General features: G+C 48.2%; 1 protein-coding gene across 15 annotated transcripts in view; it reads left to right on the top strand.

The window, feature by feature from the left end:
• The first annotated feature begins 306 nt into the window (after positions 1–306).
• Positions 307–19,284, top strand: part of BBX (BBX high mobility group box domain containing) — a 137,646-nt gene continuing 118,668 nt past the window's right edge. Inside the window, exons 1-3 of one of the 15 annotated variants that reach the window (XM_061454394.1) lie at positions 307–484; positions 4,108–4,180; positions 11,209–11,292. Coding sequence is in view for 6 of the 15 variants with exons in the window: in XM_061454386.1 (XP_061310370.1) it covers positions 2,305–2,549; positions 4,108–4,180 (318 nt within the window). In the remaining 9 variants the exon portion in view is untranslated. Of the gene's footprint in view, positions 485–595; positions 749–854; positions 1,087–1,295; positions 1,316–1,811; positions 1,837–2,066; positions 2,550–3,556; positions 3,646–4,107; positions 4,181–11,208; positions 11,293–19,284 lie in introns of those variants that run through there. The other 14 variants (XM_061454390.1, XM_061454398.1, XM_061454397.1 and 11 more) reach the window with 14 other exon arrangements.

Genomic DNA, 19,284 nt, shown 5'->3' with positions numbered 1-19,284 from the left:
CTGCCGCATCCTCGTGCAGTGCCACTGCCTGAAAGCCGGTCGCCGGGTTAAAGATCGGCCGCCGGCCTCAGCCCGGCTGCCCGGCACCCCCGGGGCTGGCTTCGGGGCTGGCTTCCCGTGTTTACTCCCCGAGCAGGGGCTGTGCGGATGCGCTGCCGCTTCACTCAACTTCTCCGTTCGCCCTGTCTCGGCCTCTGAATGAAACCCGCCCAACTCGACAGAGTAAGTTACAGGGGGCTGCGCGGGGGCCGCTGGGGCCGTGCCCGCCGCCCGCACCCCGGAGCGGCTGTTACCCCGCAGCGCTGCCCCGGGCAGGCGTAGTTTACTCTCGCAGCCCTCTCCGGGCGGCCAATGGACAGCGGCTGCCGGCGCTGTGACCGGCACGACTCGGTGCTCCCTGTAGGTCCGGGGGCCGGCGACCGCCGCTACCTGCCCCACTGCCCGGCTCCTCTAGCGCTGCGAGGAGCAGCGCGACGATCTTTGTGTGAGTGTGTGCGGAGAGTGTGTGCGCCAGCGGCTCCCTCGCGGGCCGCGGGTGTAACGGCACCGCCGAATGGCTGGCTCGCCCGTCTCTCAGACAGCCGGCCAATGGCGGGCCGGCTTATATCCCGGGGAGTGTTGTGGCGCTGCCCGGGTTGCATGGCTCTGTAGAGCCGCGTTCCGCGGGCGCCGAGGCGGAGGGGCTCCGCTGCTCGCCGCGCCTGGCTCCGGCCCAGCGGCGCGCTGCCCGCCCGCCGGCCCCGCCGAGGTGAGTGCGCGATGCCCGACACCTCTCGCCGGGCGGCAGGGACACGGGCAGGGACGGGCAGCGGCAGGCGGGGAGAGGGGTGCCCTCGCCCCATACTTTCCCCTCCGCGCCCCGGCGGCGGGGCTGCCCCCCGGCCCCTCCCGCGGCGGTGGCGGCCGGGAGGGAGGCGCGGAGCTTCCCGTGCCCTGCGCGGCGGCTGCCGCGGTTCCCAGTCACTTTTCCTGCCTCCCGTCAGCCTTGCCTTCGCTTCAAAGTTTGGGCAGGGGAGGACGGGTAGGCTGGTGCCGTCAGCCCTGTGCCCGGCCGGGAGGGCAGGGGCTGTGTTACCGCGGGGCGAGGTGAGTTGAGATACAGCGCAGGGCATTTAAAACAGGGAAAGACAGAAGAAAGCCCAACAAGCCTGGAAGAAGCAGGCGGCAGGGGTAGGCCAGCCAGTGCCAGGCTGCGTTTGAAACCAGGCACCTCTCGCAGCCACAGAGAGAGAGGCGAGAGCAGCGGCGGCCGTGGCGGAGGGAGGAAGGGGAAGGAGGGCGAGGAGGAGGAGGGATGGCCACCGGCCGCCGCTCGGTGTGTGCCTCCGGGGGGACTTGACAGGGAGATCGCGGCAGGCAGAAACGAAACTTCATCCCGAGGGGCGGCGAGGCGAGGAGCGGGGGAGAGTGCGCGGATCGGTATCGGCTGCCGGCGGCCTGGGGGGGCTCCGCGCCGCCGCCGGGAGGAAGGGAGGGGGGCATAAACCCGGAGAGGGCGACGGAGCCGATCCGGCGGCCGCCTGGGGCGTGGGGGGGGAAGGCGGGAGGAAAAACCCCGGCGCCGACCCCGACAACAACAGCGGCCGGGCTCGGCCGGAGAGTTGGGCTGTGCGTTTTCCGGTAGTCATCGGCGGCGATGCGCCCGGGGCGGCGGCGGCCCCGGTGGGCAGCGGGGGGGGGGGGGAGGCGGGGACCGGCGGCCCTGCCGGAGTTTCGCGTGGATGTGGGATTATGTTATGTCGATAAGTTTAAGGTGGAAAGGGAGAACGGGAGGCGGGCGGGGGCCGGGGGGGAGGCGGCGGCAGGCCTCGGCCGCGCGAAGTCCTATTTCCGAAGGTAAGTTGTGACATTGGGTGGTCGCGATGACAGAAAACTTGGCGAGGGGCGCCCCGGGGAGGGGGCTGCCGCCTCGGAGGGCGCTGTGCCCGCCGCCGGGAGCCGGATGGGTGCGCGGCTGATATTTGCTGCTGCGAGATCGGGTCGCTGGTAAATTACAGAAAGCAGCCCTCCTCCTTCCCCCCCACCCCCCCTTCTCCCCCGGCAGCCGCTTCGCTCTTCCTCCTCTCGGGTTTATTTGCAATGTATGAAACTTGCATGGCTGTGAGAAGAGCCGATTCAGTGTAGGTTTGCGAGGAGGAGGAGGAGGAGGACGGGGAAGGAAGGGTTGGAGGCAGGGGAAGGGAGGCGATCGCGTTAATCCCGGGCGCCGCACGGCAGCAGGTTTGCGTTGCAAATACCGGCGGCAGCCCGCCGCCGCTGAATGAGGAAGGTAAAACGAAGCGATGCGAGAGCCGCCGAGGCGACATGTACGGCGGCGGGGCGAGAGGCACCGGCAGGCGGCTGCCCGCCCCCTCCCTGCCTGCCTGCTTCCCTGCCTGCCTCCTCCCTCTCTCCCTCCCTCCCTCCCCGCCGGGGCGGGGAAGGACCGTGCCCGGGTCTCCCCCGCTCGCCGCCAGCCGAGCCGGGGGGCCGCGGGGCTTTAACCGTGTGCGGGGCGGATTCGCCACTTTTTCCGGGGGAGGCCCGCGGTTAAAAGTTTTTTTCCGGAGGTGAGTGTGTGCGGGGAGGCCGGGGCGCCGCCAGGCCGGCGGTGGTCACTCGGGCCTGGGGCGCCGAAACCATTGCCCGTCCTGCTGGTGACACGTCCAAGTCCCGCAGCCCGGCGGGGCGGCGGAGGGGCCCGTTCCCGGCCCGAGCGCCGGAGCAGGGACGGGGGGTGCCGGTCTCCATGTGGCTCTCCCGGCGGCGGCGGCGGTGGCGGCACCTCCTCCCCGGTGGCAGCGGCAGCGGCGGCAGCAGCGGGATCATCGCCCGGGCCCGCGGGGAGGAGGAGGGGAGCAGCAGGGAGGTGTTTGCTGCCAGCCTGCCTCGCCAGAGCCCGCCGGGGAGGGCAGCTGGGAGGGCCGGGAGCCCCCCGCGCCCCCTCCCCGCGCCGCCGCCCCTTCCCTGCCCGCCCGCACGCCCCCAAAGGTGTTGTGCAGACTTTTCCCCCGGGAGGGTGAGATTTATGCGCTGCATTATTGCTCCTCTCCTCCCCCCTCAAAGCAAGATGGACTCTCTCTTCTCTCTCTCTCTCTCTCTCGCACTCACTCACACACACTCTTTCTCTCCCCCTCTCCCTGTGTCTTGTCAGCCTTCAAGATCGACATTTTGTAACTAGGATGCAAACTTGATGGTGACCGGGGGCGGCGGGTTGGGAGGGGGGGGCTCGGGGAACCGGGGTGGAAGGGGGGGACACACCGGGAAGCCCTGGGTCACGGCGGTCTCTCTCCATATTTAATACCTTTTCTTCCCACCCCAGCCGGGAGCCCGGATTCCGGTGGCCCTGCGCTTGGCACGGGCGGCGGCCGGGGGTCTGTCCGCTCTCCCCGCGGGCTGCGGCGGTGGAGGGGCCGGCTGGGCGGTCACAGGACTCCGGGCGGCTCGGCTGGGCTGTGCCGGAGGGGGAACGGGCATTACCTGAAACTGTCTTACAGCGTTGCAGCCGTCCGTCCGTCCCCCTGTCCGTCCGTCCGTCCGTCCCCCTCGCTCTCGCGGTCTAGTCTGTCTCGGCGGGTGGATCTCGTACCTGCAGTCTGGCGGCTTGTTCTTGTTAATTTCGCGTTGTTTGGCTTATCCACGCGCGGGGATTGATCGCTCACTTGTGTAAGTTCCCCGGGGGTTATTGTTGTGTGTGCCTCCTTGCAGATGGTGGTCAACTTTGTGCCTTTTATTTCGGTAGTGCGTGCGTGGTTCTCTCTGTGTGCGTGTAAATAATTACGTGATGCATCCCTGTGTGTCTGTGTGAGCGCATAAACATGCATCCGTGTGTGTGTGTGTGTGTTTACGAGAGAGACAGGAAAGATAACCCACCCTGCTGCTGCACACTCAGTGATTTGCTCCATTTGCCCAGTCCTGATGCCCTTTAAAGACACGGTGCATCTTTTGTTCGTTCCTTAGGGTTTCCTACGACTGTCATCTTGCCGTAATGACAACTTAGGTGGGGTGGGGGTGAGGAGGAAGCAAGTTGCAAGTTTTGGGATCTCTCCTCTTGTTGGCGGTGCGGTGAGTTGCGATATTGTAAAATCATGATGTGCTGACGATGTGCCTTTATTTGATACTTTATAGGTCACTATCACATGACAAAGGCTTTGAGACAGCTTCATCTTCATCTGCCTGTAATTTCCATTTGTCTTCCCGGGTAAGTATGTAAACTGTACACATGGAGAAAGAACTCGGTTGTTGTTGATAAGATAGAGGTCCTTCTTACATGGAAGATGCTTGTTCAGGTTTTAGCGCCTCAGAAAACATGTCTTCTCCAGGTGCTCATAGCAACTGCTAGATAATGAAGTTTGTTGTGTAGGGGTGGGTTTGAATAACCTGAAATTGAAAGACTCTGCATATTCAGATCTCTCTTCAGTTCTCCTTTCTTGTTTTTCCTTAAACCTTGTTTTGTAAAGATAATCAGCTGATTGACTTGGGGCAAAAGTTGTAAACCAAAGCAGCACTAGAATATGCAAAGCGCAACACACAGGTCAGAAACTGAATGGGAATGTAAAGTCCTTTTAAAATTCAGTGGTAGGAAAACCAGGAAAATATAAACAAAACGGGTAATTGGAAATCTCTGGAGGTCAAGAATCAGTGAGAAGTTTAACAGAGCTGTAGTACTGCTGCAGCAGGAGTTAGCTCTCAGTTTTGGTGTTAGAACTGAACCATTTAGAATTCTGCCCATGTTTTTTCTGTGTTACTGTTTTCTCTTTTGGCATTGATTAATGCAGGTGGCTATCCATTTGAAAGATGAATCTTAGTGGCTAACTTACTAGTATTTGTAAGCTTTCAGGTACATAACCTTTATTTTACCTGTATGCTGGGAAGAGTTTGGACACCTTTTTGAAGGGTTTGAAATCTTTTAAGCTGAAGTAGAAGCAGCGGTTTAAAGAAGAGCGTCTAAATTTGTGGGGTCATGTTCGTAGGTGGCATAAAATAGATGGCACTTGGAGCGCTTCTCGTACAGTCGCCCATGGCTGCCCTGAGCTGCCTTTGGCCCAAAATGGGGAAGTGGGAGGCAGTATCTGTTTTTAATGGTGCTATTGTGAACAGAGTTAAAAGCAAGACAAGACATGTATGTGGGGTAAGGTTAGTACTCATAAATGCGAATGATTAATAACGTACTCTTAACCTTTTCCAGGCAGTGTGTAGGAGACATAGGATAAGTGATGGTCCCAAACATGCTGCCTTGAAGGGGACTGTTGGGAACAGCTGTTGTAGTGTGATATTATGACCACAAAGCTGGTCTTAAGGCTGGGATAACTACTGTGGGGAGATGGTTTGAAGGGAGGATTCTGCTTGTTCTCCAGTTCCTGTAGAATTACACCCAGACTTCAGTTTTTTGGATTTTGTGGGCAGTGAGGTTGGTATGTGTAGGTCTGAGAGTATAAACACCAAATTGAACTACTGACCTTCTTTCTTACGGACTAGTTGCATAGGAGAGCATGGCTTTCAGTTTTACAGGGTTACTGACAATGATCATGTTCTGTGTAGAGTAAGTGGTGCAGCAGTATTCAGAAAACAAGAACACATTGGGAAATTAAAAAGCTGGCAGATAGGCTGTAAACTACTGTTCAGAGCTGAATACAAGCACACTGATTTTTGAACTTAATTTTCTGTGCTTTCAGGTAAGAGTCAGATTAGAGTGGTGTAAGTGCCACGGACTTCATTTGGAGTAATAGTAAAGGGTACTGAACACGAATAGCTCAGAGACCTTGCTTGAGGTAGTACCTTCAGTCGTTACCTGGTTTTAGTTTCATGAGTTGAAGACTTTTAGATGCCTGGAATTCTGATCCTAGGAATGAAGTGGGGATCGTATTCTGCCCACAGCTTTAAGAGGAGTGGGCCTCGATTTTTGTGCATAGTACTAACTTTAGGTCTTGATGTTGAGCTGGCACGAACAGATTACAAAGAAGAAAAGGGTAGGGTACCTTTCTGATGAAAAAGGCATAATAGAAGCTTTAGAGGAAGAAGAGAAAGATTTTCTTGTAGCTTAAGAAAAGGTAATAAAAGCCATGTGCTTAGTCGAGAGGAGAGTAGAGATTTCATTAGTTTTGTCCCTTACTAGAAACTTCCATTTACTTTAGGGAGCTGTTACTTTGGTAAAAGGGAAGATGTATTACAGAGTTCTGTGTAAAATAACTGAATGGAGTTTAGTAATTCAGTCTTGACCTGCGGGAGAGACACCGGAGTTCTTGTCCTGGTTAACAAGTGTTCGTGTGTTTTAAGCTTAAACGGGAGTGAGCTGCTAGCAAGGGGCTTTGGGAATGCTTCAGGAATTGGCCCATGGTCTCAGAAGTTCTGTGCGTACCCCTGTCCCTCCTGGCTCAGCAAACTGAATAACCTTTTTGGGTAGAAGCATAATTTAGCAGAAAGATACCTGGTCTCTCTGTGGAGGTAAACTCAGACTATTAAGAAGCTTGCCCTCAATGCTTTTGATTTTATTTTTTGGGGAAAGAGGGGTCCTGCTTGCTCTAAACCCATCGCCTGCAAAACTTCCCTTGGTTTCAGCAGGAGGCTTGTTAGGCGTGTAGGAGTGATGGTGAGAGGAATTTGTCTGTGTTTATTTTCCCGTTCAAGGAAGAAAATCTCTCTCATAGCTATTGTGTGAATAATTAAAGATATTAAATGTCAGTTTTCCACATAAAATATCAGAGGTAATGATGCAGTTAGTTTATAGGCAACATTTTTGTTTTTCATCCAGAATTATCTTAATACACTTTGTTTGTAAATTAGTGGTTCCATAGCTTGTGATCCTGTAAGCATGTGAGTATCTTTAAGCAGTTGACATGCCTTGTTAAATTCACCTATACAGTTGCTTGCATTCAGAGCTTAAAGTTCCTCTAGGTTGCTGCCACTGGTGGTCTGCAGGCTGAGGATGCAGAGCATCTCTGAAGCTCAGACAGCATGGCATTAGGTAGGGCAGTCTTGTGGCATAGAGCTGTTAGCAGAGTATGATATGAAGTAAGGAAATTTTGACCAAGTGAGTTGGGGAGAGTTGCTCTTCCGCTGCGTGTAGCAGTGGTGAAGGTGCAGGTAAGGTAGATGAGACCCTCAGCGTGCAAGGCTCTGTTGCAGTGTGAGGATTGTAAAGGCACCTGCAGTGAAATCTGGGCACCTGGGAAGTGAAACACTGCCTCACTTTTGGTGGTACGTACGTGGCACATGTAAGTGTTCAGGCCTCCCTCTTTATCTGAAAGTAGTTCCCTGGTGGAACCACCAAGTTCCAGCTTTAATTTACAGTAAGTTAAGGTTGGAACTGAGCTGAAACTCTGTTTTTAATGTCTGTGTGTGTACCAGGCTGTCTGTGTGAGCTCTGGTGAGTGATGTAGGCAAAACCAGTGGCCACTTCACACGTTTTGGACCCAAGTCCAAGATTTGCCGTGCCCTGCCACAGGAGTAGCCCACCACAGCCTCTGGTAGAGTCAGTGGCACTGCTGTGGCCCACTGCTGCTTCCAGGGTTGGAGTTTACTCTTGGAAGCACAGCTGTGTGTCCCTTTGCCACCTGCAAATGAAGACTAATGATACTTCCCCGTATTATTCAATCGTATGGGGCCCATATATTAGGACAGTTTTCCTGAGTGAATTAAGTTTGCTTTGAAGTAGTATGGATACTGTGTTACCTTACTGTAACCTTAATAGTTTATGTTTTCTTTACTGCTTGGAGTCTGTAATGGTGGGTTGCAGTAATAGCCATATGTATTTCAAAATACTCTTGAGAAGAAACGGGAGAAAGTCAGCTTTCTGTCTTGTGTAGTATTGACTTGACTTCTTTTCCTTCCACTATGTTTTCCCCCATTTCCTGGGGTATCGTTGACAGAAGCTGTTTCATTCTGCTCTATGTAAAACAAAAACGTTTGGACTTACTTCCTTGGTGGTGTGTTATATTTGTTTTTTAAGATCAGAAAGGATACAGTGTTTCTGTTTGAGAGCAAGGTGGGGAGCCTGGTACTAGTGGACGTGTGAATTTCACAAGCCTTCTATAGTTGTCACCCTTCTCGACTGTTTCAGAAAGGATAAGACCCGATGCAGCATAAGGATTCCTTTTGAGAATGGCTTGATGGGCTGCTGTTAGATCGCATTGCTTGGGAGAGGAAAAAACAACACACGTTATTCTATCAATAACAATGATATCATTAATAATTGGCAGTTGTAGGCGTTGCCTTATTCACGTGCTTGTGTCCTGTCTGGCCAAGTGCATAAGCCGTACTGTATTCACACACCTCAAAACAACAGTCATTTTTATCCCTGTTTTGGGCATCTGGGGTGCAATGCAGTGAAGGAGTGTAGGCTTGCCTGCAGTCAGCAGGTTAGCATTAGCAGGGAATGGAACAAAAGCTGCATCTGACTCCTTAGTTTTGTGTCCTTTCCCTTGGTGTATGCTACGGCTCTGAGGCTTTCCTAGTAAATGCCTTTTACGTGCGTGTAGTCTCACTGAATTCTGTGCCAGTTGAGCATCTTTTGCTAATACACTCAACTTTCATTCATAATGCTGCCTTAAAAACACCCAAACACCTTCAGAATAGTGTGAAGTTACTGACTTCCAGTTTAGTTATATTTATTGACAGGATAGTCTAAAGTAGGATGAGAACTTACTGAAGGGTTTTTGCCACTAGACATGGTATTTAAGCTGCTTGTATATTATACTGTGTACTGTGTTACACAATCTATTGAACACAAACTTGTATGAATTGAGATAATGGTTTTCACAGTGGAGTTTTTCAGATATGCCTTCATGTGAAATAGTTCCTTTGATTATTTTTTGTATTCACAATCTAAGGTAAAATCACAACTCCTTCTCATATGAAACATGGAATTGACAGAAGCAGCTACTTTGCCACTCTGGCGGTATTGTGATAAATAGAGTACCTTGCTAGTTTAAGCTTCCATTTCTAAACCTGCTAAGCATATTTCATCTTGTAAGAGTTTCAGATTTGCTGATTACTGGTGTTTTGTTACTGAGAATATGAGCTGGCTTTGGTTTTAAAACAGGAGCTGTATTTGGGGAGTAAAGGATGCTTAATGTCTGAGCGTGCACCTCATTGTACTATTCTCACAATGATAGCAGCATTTTAATATTTGTGGTGTTTATAAATTCTGTTACATGGAAAAAAATGAATCGCCAAAGAGGAAAAGCGTGGTTTTGACACTTTCCAGTGTTTGTGCCTTTTACTTTATAGCACACAACTGCATAATGTAATAGCAAGTCCTTATAAGCATGGACAATTTGGCATGTGAAAATAAACTAGCTTCAGGCATATCTTGAGTACAAAGAAAGCACAATTTTTAGCACGGGGAAGGAAAGTTAACAGGATTTTAGGAGACTACACTAAGAAAATCAGTTGCTTAGGAAGCATGGGATTTTTATTGTCAGAAATCATCCACGTGGGTGTTTTGATACAAGATTTTACAAAACGTGTCAATTGCTGTAAGTAAGAAAGAGCGTTGTACTGACCCTCGGTGTCACAGAGGCTCCTTCAGCAACGATAAAAATAATCCAGTGGACTTGCACAACATGGGATCTGTGGAACTTCGTTCAAGTGGAAGCTCTCTTTGCGAGAAGCGTAACAAGTCCTGTCTGCCCCTTCCCTTGCCGAGGGGGAGTGGGAAGGTGTCTTCCCTCCGCCTGTTCGGTGGGCTTTGTTTGTTTGTTTTCTATTACTGTGTCTTTCTGCAAGGAATACGTATGCAAGATGGAGCAAATTGGTGGGGAGCCTGCTTTGAGACATGGAGGAGCGACGCTTAACTGCGTGCCCGTCCGTGGGGTTACTCTCCTGTTGCGCAGGTGTAGCAACGGGGATGCTCTCGGAAGGGGCTTTGTCCGGCTCTTCTGAAACCCAGAGTTCAGGGCAGGGCATACACATTAAAGGCCTGCTCCTTTGTATGGTTGGTGAGAACTGAACTGGCTTGTGAATGGATTCGAGTGAGGAAAGCTTAAACCTGGTCCTGGGCCTCTGGTGGGCTGGGTCACGGATTGGTGACTACGCCGCACCGCCAAGTGTGCCAGGTACTACTTCACTGCTGTTGGGCTGATGGCTTTCAACCTGTACCTTTCAGTGCTTTCTCCAGCGTGCCTTTTATGCCAGCTGCATAAAGACTTTTACACATACGCCTTGTCAGAATTTATCTGTCTTCCAGGTTTGTTTTTTTTTGTCCTGTTTGTTTTTCATCTGTACCCGTGTCCTACACAATCAGGAATTATCCAGCAATGGCAGTGGGTAAAGCATGTTGCACGATAATAGTCAGGATTATATCACTTGTGGTAGAATAGTAAGTCTTCACTCTTCAGCCTGTCTGTTCTTTTATGAAGCAAATAATCCTAGGGTTTTGTTTGTGTATGTGAGGGAGTGCATTATTTTGTGGTTGTCAAAGCAATATTTAAGAGAAAGACATCACGAGAGATTTGGAGATGAAGCTGGATAAAGAAAACCACTGGGGAAGTACAGGGGAGAACTTGATTTTGTTTTTTAACTTATTTCAGCCTCTTCAGTGTGAAGTAATTCCACAAAAGCCGGTGGAGCTGAAGTGTTTTGATGTTCTGCGTTAAAATCTCTCTGTGAAAGTTGGGAGGAAGTTGCTTTCTTTTGTCAGGTTGATGAAAAAGGCATTTTTGTGGTTGGCCATGTTTTGATTCACTTTCCAGAAATGGTCTTTGAGCTACATCATGCCTGCAGTGATCAACAGTTAGCAGCATCATGCTGATTGTTACTGTGTGGGGTGAAGCACTGGAACATCAATGTATCTTGTGCTAACTGCTGAAGAGCTCAGCCCTGCAGCTGTAGCTGTGCAGTTGCCTTTCTGAGTAAGAAGCCAGAACCAGAGCTGCATCAGCAGTGTGCACTCCTTTGCAGGTCATCTGGCTGAAGTTTCTGCTGGTCTTTAATTCCTGAGGAAAACTGCAGATTCCACATCATTCGTAGCTATTGATGTGCAGATAGTCCTGCCTGGGTCATACAGCTGTGGTACTCAGTGGTTGGTGCACAAGCTTATAGGCAGTCCCTTGCCTGATGATGAGCAATGCAGGAAGGGGTGGGAATAGAGCCATGGCTGAAAAATGCAGAGTTCCCATTACTGAGAAGAGGGTAGAAGAGCATCAAGTGTGAGAATGCCGTTTGGTAGATGATAGATCTTTTGACGTGTATGCCGCTTCGTTTATGTTTGCTTCCCAACTACGTGGCTAGGCAAAGAAAGCATTCTGATGTACTGCACGCCAGTGGTTGAAGACAGATTTGAAAAGAAGTGGCGTGATCACCTTCCCTTCATTGGTGAGTCTGGCTTCAAATGTTCTTTCTCTCTGCAAAAGTTTTCTTTACACCCAGATTTCACGTTGAATAGTGCAGATTTCCCGCCTGGCTCAGTTCTTATCTGTGCCACAAATTTGTGAGTGACAGGGTTTACTTCTTGTTTAAATATGACTGCAATTCTTTTCTGATTTAAGTGTCTTTATTTGTATTTCTTCCCTCTAATTTGTTTGAGATGCTCTTTCATACATTGTGTTAAACATCAGTCATCAAGTGCTCATAATATATTTTGAAACAAGTATGCAAAATTGCAGCATGATCCAGCGCTGATTACAGAGCTATGGCATATGAATTAATAAGAAAAAATGGCATCATTAATTTCCAGCTGGTTTTGGAGAAACAGAGGTGTTTATAGGGGAGGGAATTTGGTGTCTGCAAAGTGAAGAATGACAAAACCGGTAGCAAATACTGTAATGTAGGTAACTACTCACAATTTACTAGTCTACGGATTAAAAATGGATTCCAGTCCTAAAGAGTAAGCAGAAGCTCCAGTGCCATTCTTTGAAGGCTGTTGGATGCAATGAAGAGCGCAAGTGTCAGACCTAGAGCATGGGGAGGAAGTTTTTATTTCTTAGTATAGGAAACCTTAAATGAGGGAAGTAATTTATGGATAGCTGAGCGTAATGGTTGGTTGAATGTGTCTGTTTCCCATTAATATCAGAGAGAACTCTGTGTGTGTGAGGCAAAAATTACTTCTTGAGTGTTTCCCTTGGTAGTAAACCAGTGTTTCCCTCGTGTTTCTTGCATGTGCTTGCTTGTGCTTCTCTGTCTCATCCCAGTGTTGGCGTACCAAAGCAGCAGAAGGTATACAAGGTCTGTGGTTAAAAGTGACCCAGGCAAAATGTTCCATTGCGAGGGCCCTTGGCACAGCTTGGACCATCAGCTGGTGAAGGGATCTGGATGCTCAGTTGCAAGTTTCGGCATAGCTTAGCTTGGCTGTCACTCAGGGCTGGCCTGTTGTTCAGGTGGGAGCTCCAAACAAAGCTCTGGGGCCTGTGTGCTTGTGAAGTCTTCCTTGTTTTCAATCAGCAAAGGAAGATCCTGCCCTCCTGAGAGATGTGTCTAGAGGAAACAGGTTATTTATTTATACAGTGAACTGGACTCTCAAGGATGTCCCTGTTGAGCTTTCACTGTGCCACGCGGTGACAGGGCTGAATGAGCGAGAGGATGCTGGAGTGCGGGGAGGGAAGCACCTGAGAAAGCTGCCCAGACACTGTTTTGTCTAAGATTTGCCCCGCTGGTTTCTGTGCCATGGGTGATGTGGTTTCTGCGTGCAGTCTCGCTTTCCTGGATGGACCCGCAGGGCTGCGTTTGAAGTTTACTGTTATTCTTCACTTGCAGAGGCAGAAAGAAAGAAGTCAAAATGGGAGGTGAGGCCATCACCACTGGCATCCCCATGCAGTTGTTAGCAGGAGAGAAGTGCACGGTGCAGGTCTTCCAGTGAGGACAGTATGTGTTCCCTTATTAAGGGATACTAAAGTGGGGGGGGGGAATAAATCTTTGAGTGGGGGATGGTGTTTTGTAGAGCGCTAACAGGCTTTGCAGAGATTGAGCAGGGCTAAAGGGGGGGGCAGGCACAGTGAAAGCAAGGGAGGCCTTTACACCTCGTATTCCTGCCTCTTGTGAGCCCCTCTGTACATACGCTTCCATGGCTGCTGCCTGGACATGCCGGTTATAGCAATTGGATTGATTTGAGTCATGATTTTGGTCAATAAACACTTGGTTTAAATTGGTGCTTTTAATCTCATTTTGCTCTGGTATTCCTGTATTTGTTTTCTCTGAAGCAGTCTCTATTGGTAGACACCCGTTAAAATCTGCTGCTAAATATAGCCTTTACCCTAAATTTGGCACCTCTTTTTTGTTAGTTCAGAGGATGCACTGTATGGCGGCACACTTTCTAAGCAATTACATGGCTTACATGCATTTATTTACATTGCAGCTGTTAAAAACGTTTTGATTTAGGACATGATAAATTATCCTTTTCTTTTCCCCCTTTTCTTTTCTTTGTGGCCTTTAAAATGCCACACTCAGGTACAAACACACACGTACACAAAAGTTAGTGCAAATAGATTGTGCACTTAAAATATAACTTAAAGTACTAGCCCTAACAAGGTAACCTGTTCCGCTGTAACCGGATGCGGGCTTTGAGAACTAGTAGACCTCAAACTTACCTGCTTTGCTTTCTCAGATGAGGAGGAAAATGAAGTCATCTAACTCAAAGTTCCTCAGCTTTACACCAAACCCCATTAAGTGACTTATGGGGAAAGATATTTTCTCTGCAAATGCAGTGGAAGTTACTAGTTTTGGGTAACTTAGTTCTAAAGCGAATACTTGTTCTTTGTCCGTCGGTGCAGACTCACCTGCTCAGTATTTGAGCTTTGTTTGCAGCTTTGACATGAAACGTTTGCAGTTTGTTTTAGTGGAGTTTATACAATATTACAGTAGAATTTAACCTTGGTTTGTCATGATTTAAAGATAAATTACGATTGGATATTTTTCATTAAAATACATTTAGCATCGGTAACACCTGATGGAAACGTCGATTGGGTTTCTTTCTGCAGGAGGGATTCATTTGTAACTGTATCTGTTTCTGTTAAACCGAATATATTTTCAGATGACTTCAGTATCCATTATCCAAAGTTTTTTATTTGTAATAATGCCTTGGGCGCTATCATTAAGGAATGCAGAATAGCTCACTAGGTGACACCATGGTCATATTAACCTCTTCCTTTTGGAGGGAGCTAGAGCCCTCTCTAGCTTCTGGCAAGTATAGATCAGCAGATACCTGTCTGTTTACACAGGTATGTATTTAACATTGAGGAAAAAAGCTGTTGTTTTGAAATGGCTGTCTCAAGTTTCCCTCTAGACTGTGCGGCATGTGACTGGCTATAGTGCTTGCGGGTGGACTTCATCACTTTCAGCACCACTGGTGTCCAGAAACCAAAAGTAAAGGCAAGTTGGCTACCAGACACTGAACGTGTTAGGTGAAGAAAGAGTAAGAGGGGCAAAAATGATTGGTAAGTACGTCATAGCAACTCAGTGGGCTTACACGGCTGAAGAATTCTAACCCCCACCCTACCAAAGTATTAATAGCATCTGGGCAGAGTCGGCGAGGTTGATAACATGTATTGACTCTGCAGCTCCACACAGCTTTTCTGCAGCAGGGGGACTGTGGAGCCGTACCTGCCCCCAATGAGGAATGCAGAGTTACACCTCAGGTAGTAGAAGGGCTGTGCTCAGAAATGTGGAGTGTGTCTGAAGCCTGGTGGCCCGGTTACAGACTACTCATATATTGTAGTTTTACCCCTGACCCCCCCTAAAGGAGTTACTTCAGGAAGTGTTTTTTATGACCTTCTCTCCGCAGCACAAACACAGCTTTTGTGATCCTGTCTTTGTCCTGATTCTCCATATTTTTTTGTGTCAGTGTATAGGGTATTCAAACTCTCAACAGTTGTTGTGATCCTGTACAATTAAATATGGAAAGATAAGATTAGAAAGCTAAACAGAAATTAGAAGGAAACTGAAGCAAAGGTCAAAATGCTTTTGTGGGTCACAAATGGTTAAAACAGTCAATTTTTAAAGGGGGGGGGGATAAGAAAACCTTCCTTAAAAATTTGGAATGGTTCAATTACTGAGTATTAGCCTGCTCCTTTCCTTAGGAAGAGAAGGAGCCAAAGTAAGACGAATCACTCATGCTGAAAGGGTCGTCATTTTAATTTTCACGTACATTTGGCACAAGGTCAGTAAGAAAATGAAGTAGTTGCGTATTTAGGCAACTTTTCTGATGGAAGCTGTTTATTGCTGAAGCATTCCTGTTTTATGATGCTGCCCTAAAACAATTAGCTCTTGTTTAGCATAAGTATTTAAACAGAATGCTTTACTAATTCAGCTGATTTTATAGTTAGTGCATTTCCACAGGATTGAACTTTTCTTGTTCTAACTTGCTCCCCCCCCCCTCCTTAGACTGTGAAATATTGAGGCTTTCTTCCCCCTCAGAAAATGAGTATTTGAGCCAAGATTTTATCAGGAGAATTGGTATCTTTGAGGGTGTTCTGTCTGAGGTGTCTTGGAGAAGCCTGTTACTCAGCATGTGCTTAGCACAGTTCTGTTAGGCTGTATTGAAAGGGGCTACTGGTCAGGCTAAAAAACCTGGGTATAAAATTCACTTCAGTCTGAATTCACAGTTGGAGTGAGCTTGTGCAGTTCCACCGAGGCTGCTGAGTTTGGCTGTGTTAGTCACAGTGGTTGTGGCAAAACCAGCTAGGAGCAGCGCTTAAAATGCTGCTGTAACTACATCAGTAGCACTTGATCGGAAGAGTGAGACACTCGCTCCTTTTTGCTTCTTATTTGTGTGGAAGGGAGTTTGGGCCAATCACTGCAGCTAAAGCTCCCTTTTTTGCCTTTGCTTTGGAGAGTTGGTCAGATGGATCAACTGGTTGAAATAATGCCACCAACAGTGCCTATTTAGATAATAGGTCACTCTTTTTCTTGGAACAGTTTTGTACTCGGGAACTTCCAGAAAATCATGTCTTCACAACCAGAAGCATTTCTGCTAGTGCTGAACCGAACTAGTGCCTCTGCCAAGCAGTCTGCTTGCATGGCAGCTCTAGCCAAGCACGGAGTGGAAAGGCAGGTGCGCTCTCTTAGCCTGGGACTCCAAGTTTGTGTAAGGTAAGCTGCAGGGGAATGTCCTTTGCAAAGCACAGATACCTTATTTGATGTCTGGAAAACAGGTCCTGTCACTTTCCCAGGTACTACTTCCCTGACACCCCGAAAGTGGACAGGGACAGCTAACCATATGTGTGATTCCCCCACCTCCCATCCAAAAAGGAGCTGCGCTGTTAGTCAGGAGCCGTGCCCCATTGGGTCTAATCACTGTCGTGCTGAGTTCAGTGAGAACTTTGCTGTTGACTGTAGTGGAACTAAATTCTAACTTATAAGAAAACCTTCATCAAACTCATTGAGGATTCTTTAGAGATTGTCTGTACTTTACTCATATAATGATGCTGGTGATTGGTGCGAATTTTACTGTTGTACAAACGTGGGTGGAAGTATAAGCATGGGTACAGTAACCTTGTCATCCTGTACCTTTATTCTACAACTTTTTCAGCTATAGAGACCAAAAAAGGCAGGAAAATCCCTTTCACAAGGGTGTGCTTGCATTTCTGGAAGTTTGCTTTTTGCCCTTCCATGTGTGCTGATACAACAGCTGGTGTGGAAGTAAAGCATGCACGCACAATAGTCTTGTCTTGGTATAGTCTAATATCCTGGTGCCGTAGTGTTCTGGCATAGCTGAAACAAGATTATTTTCGAAGGAAGGCAGGCTCATAGAATAATGCATAAATTTATCTTCTGGTGGTGCTAAGAGTGAAGAAGAGTGATCTTGGAGTGAGTTCCTAGTAAAATGTGTCCCAGTCATTGAATGAATTGCTGGTAATATGACCTGGGGCATATTCAGTGCTATATCTAGTGCATTTTACTATTTAAACTCAAATATATTCAGAGGGATGGGTGTAAATACATTCCAACTCTGCACTTGTATTTTAGCAAGCAAATGAAAGGTTAGCACTTCCTGCTAGGGCTCTGGCAAAGGGTGAAAACTGTGCTGGATGGAACAGGAAAAAACGTGCTGGCTCGTGCTGCAGTTCTTACCATTAACTTGCTTCACGGTCTCGGGCAGATCACTTCCTCTTTCTTCCTCTCTCTGTTTCTCCATTTACAAACTTGGGATGGTGATGGCTTCTTCCTTTGGAAAGTGTTGTGCGATCTCTGGAGATAAAACTTGATGCTGCTGAGTAGCAGGGCAGAAAGTTGCCCTGATCCGATTTGATGTTATTTCCTTTTAATTGCCATGTGTTGGCTTTGTCAGGGTAGAATAGCAGCTGGGTTAATTGTGATGGTGTTACAATGCTTGGAGAAAAGGTTACACTGAGGTTCAGTTTCGTTTCATGTTCGTGAAGATGTGGAAGAGATGCCTCCTTTGTCTGGAGAGATGGGCTTCAGGCTGACTTAGCATTCTATCCTACTAGAGAGTCAAACCAATTCACTTTCTAAACAGGTATATAAACAAAGTCTTTAAGAGTGTGTATGTAGCACACAGGTGGTGTTTTCATTTATGCCTTATGTTGTTAAAACAGCACCTTATTAGGGCATAATAACACTTTGCTCTCCCATTGTGTACTTGTACAGGCATCAGCTAACTACATTTACAAACATTTCAGCAGCAGGGTTACCACCTCCGTTTTGCAGGTTGCGGAGTGGACCCAGGGATGCTCAGGTAAGACCGGATGGCTGGTGGCAGAACCCAGGACAGAGCTCCTGGGCTTCCTGCAAGTTTCCAAACCACTGTTAGATTTCTTACACCAGTTACCTCTTTGTTACTGAAACATCCACCCTGCGTATGTGTATATATTACTTTTCCATATTGGTAGGTGAACAAAGAATGACAGTGAACTGTCATCCGTCAGTTCCAGGCTTCCTGGTTAAATATTTGTAAACTCAGCACATCTCTTAGTATCCAAGTTCAGTTCAGAATTCTTCCACATTTAAGAGTTTGTGCTGTGTGATGACAGTGTAACCTTGTAGGTCAGAGCTTGTGGACCTGGTGTTCTACTCTCGCAGCCCAGGGTCTCTGCAGCTCAGTGCTGTGTGAATATTGCCCCTTTGTTCTTCCTGCTCCTCTGAAAGTGACTTTTGCAAGGATGCATAATCGTGGTCGCAGTCTGAGATGCGTGAAGGTGATAGGAATGTATTTATGCTGGTTCCAGGCATGAGCTAAAATGTGCTGCTTCTTGAAAGGGCTTCATAGGCCAGGCTTGGTCTGTGCTTCCTTTTTCTAGAGTGTTCAGTTCAGCTCCCCAGCTTGAGCTCCTTGCTCTAAGGATTGGCACAAGTGGCCTGGAAGGAAGTGGGCATTGTGGCAACGTGGGGGTTTGTGAAGCACTTTGTAGTTCAGGTCCCGTGTTTAAACTTTGCAGTTTCACAGTAGCTCAGTAACAGGGAAGCCTAATGGCTGCCTTTTAAAGGAGATTAGACTGAGAATCCGTGGATCTCATGCTTTCATTTCTTAGGCTAGTATTGTACAGAGCTGTGGGCTTCTGGGCCAACCTAGGGTTTTAAGTATGTTCCACTTTTTAAGTGGGTAAGTGGTCTTGAGCATACCAGCACTTGATTTCACAGCAAATTCGTGATGCCTTGTTCACCTTCTGCTTTCACATCCAGCCGTCTGTGTCTATACTGCGAAATAAGAAGGCTAAGAAGATGATCGGTAAAAATCAGTAGATCCCAAGGGGGTTATCCCCCATCCTTGCTTTACACGTCCACCCAAGCACCATCAGGATTTTTAATGACTGACCTTTTCCAAGTGCTGTCAAGACTTGAATCTGTTGGGCTTAGTTTTGCCTGTGTTGGGTTTATCTTTAGGGTGAGAGCCATGTAGGAGATGGTCAAGGATTACTAGAATAAAACTTATTATCTTCAAGGGGGGGGGGGGGAACAAAAAGCCTTGACTTAAAAAACAACTTTAAAAAACCCCAACAAAACCAAACCAAAAAATGATGGGGAAACAGCCCATGGCTCTTAAGGAGCCTGGCCTGAAGGATGTGGCTCCTGCTGATCATCCTAAGAACTGATTTTTATTTCCCGAACACAAAACTGTTGTTATGTGGTGGTTTTTGAAGAATTGTGCTTCAGTTGTGGAGAGGACAAAGATCTTGATAGACTTGATTATTTTAGGGCCCAGTCCTGCGATGCCTCTGTCATAGCAGTCTCCCTGAGCTATTGCAGTTGCAGGATTGAAGCCTTCCATGCAGCTAATCTTACAGGGACCTGATCCTGCTCTAAGACACTTTGGCACAGATCGTTGGGCACGTGCACAGTTCTGAGTCAGCTGTTGTGGCTTGGCATCAATGGAACAATTGGTGAAGCTGGATCTGGTTGTGGATTCCAGTTTATGAA

This window comes from Pezoporus flaviventris, unplaced genomic scaffold (genome assembly GCF_033815535.1).
Source record: "Pezoporus flaviventris isolate CSIRO_AGI_PZ_B2104156 unplaced genomic scaffold, CSIRO_AGI_Pfla_v1 ptg000015l, whole genome shotgun sequence".
Classification (NCBI taxonomy): Eukaryota; Metazoa; Chordata; class Aves; order Psittaciformes; family Psittacidae; genus Pezoporus; species Pezoporus flaviventris.
Note: the sequence above shows the minus strand (reverse complement) of the source record. Positions and strands in the feature narration are given on the sequence as shown.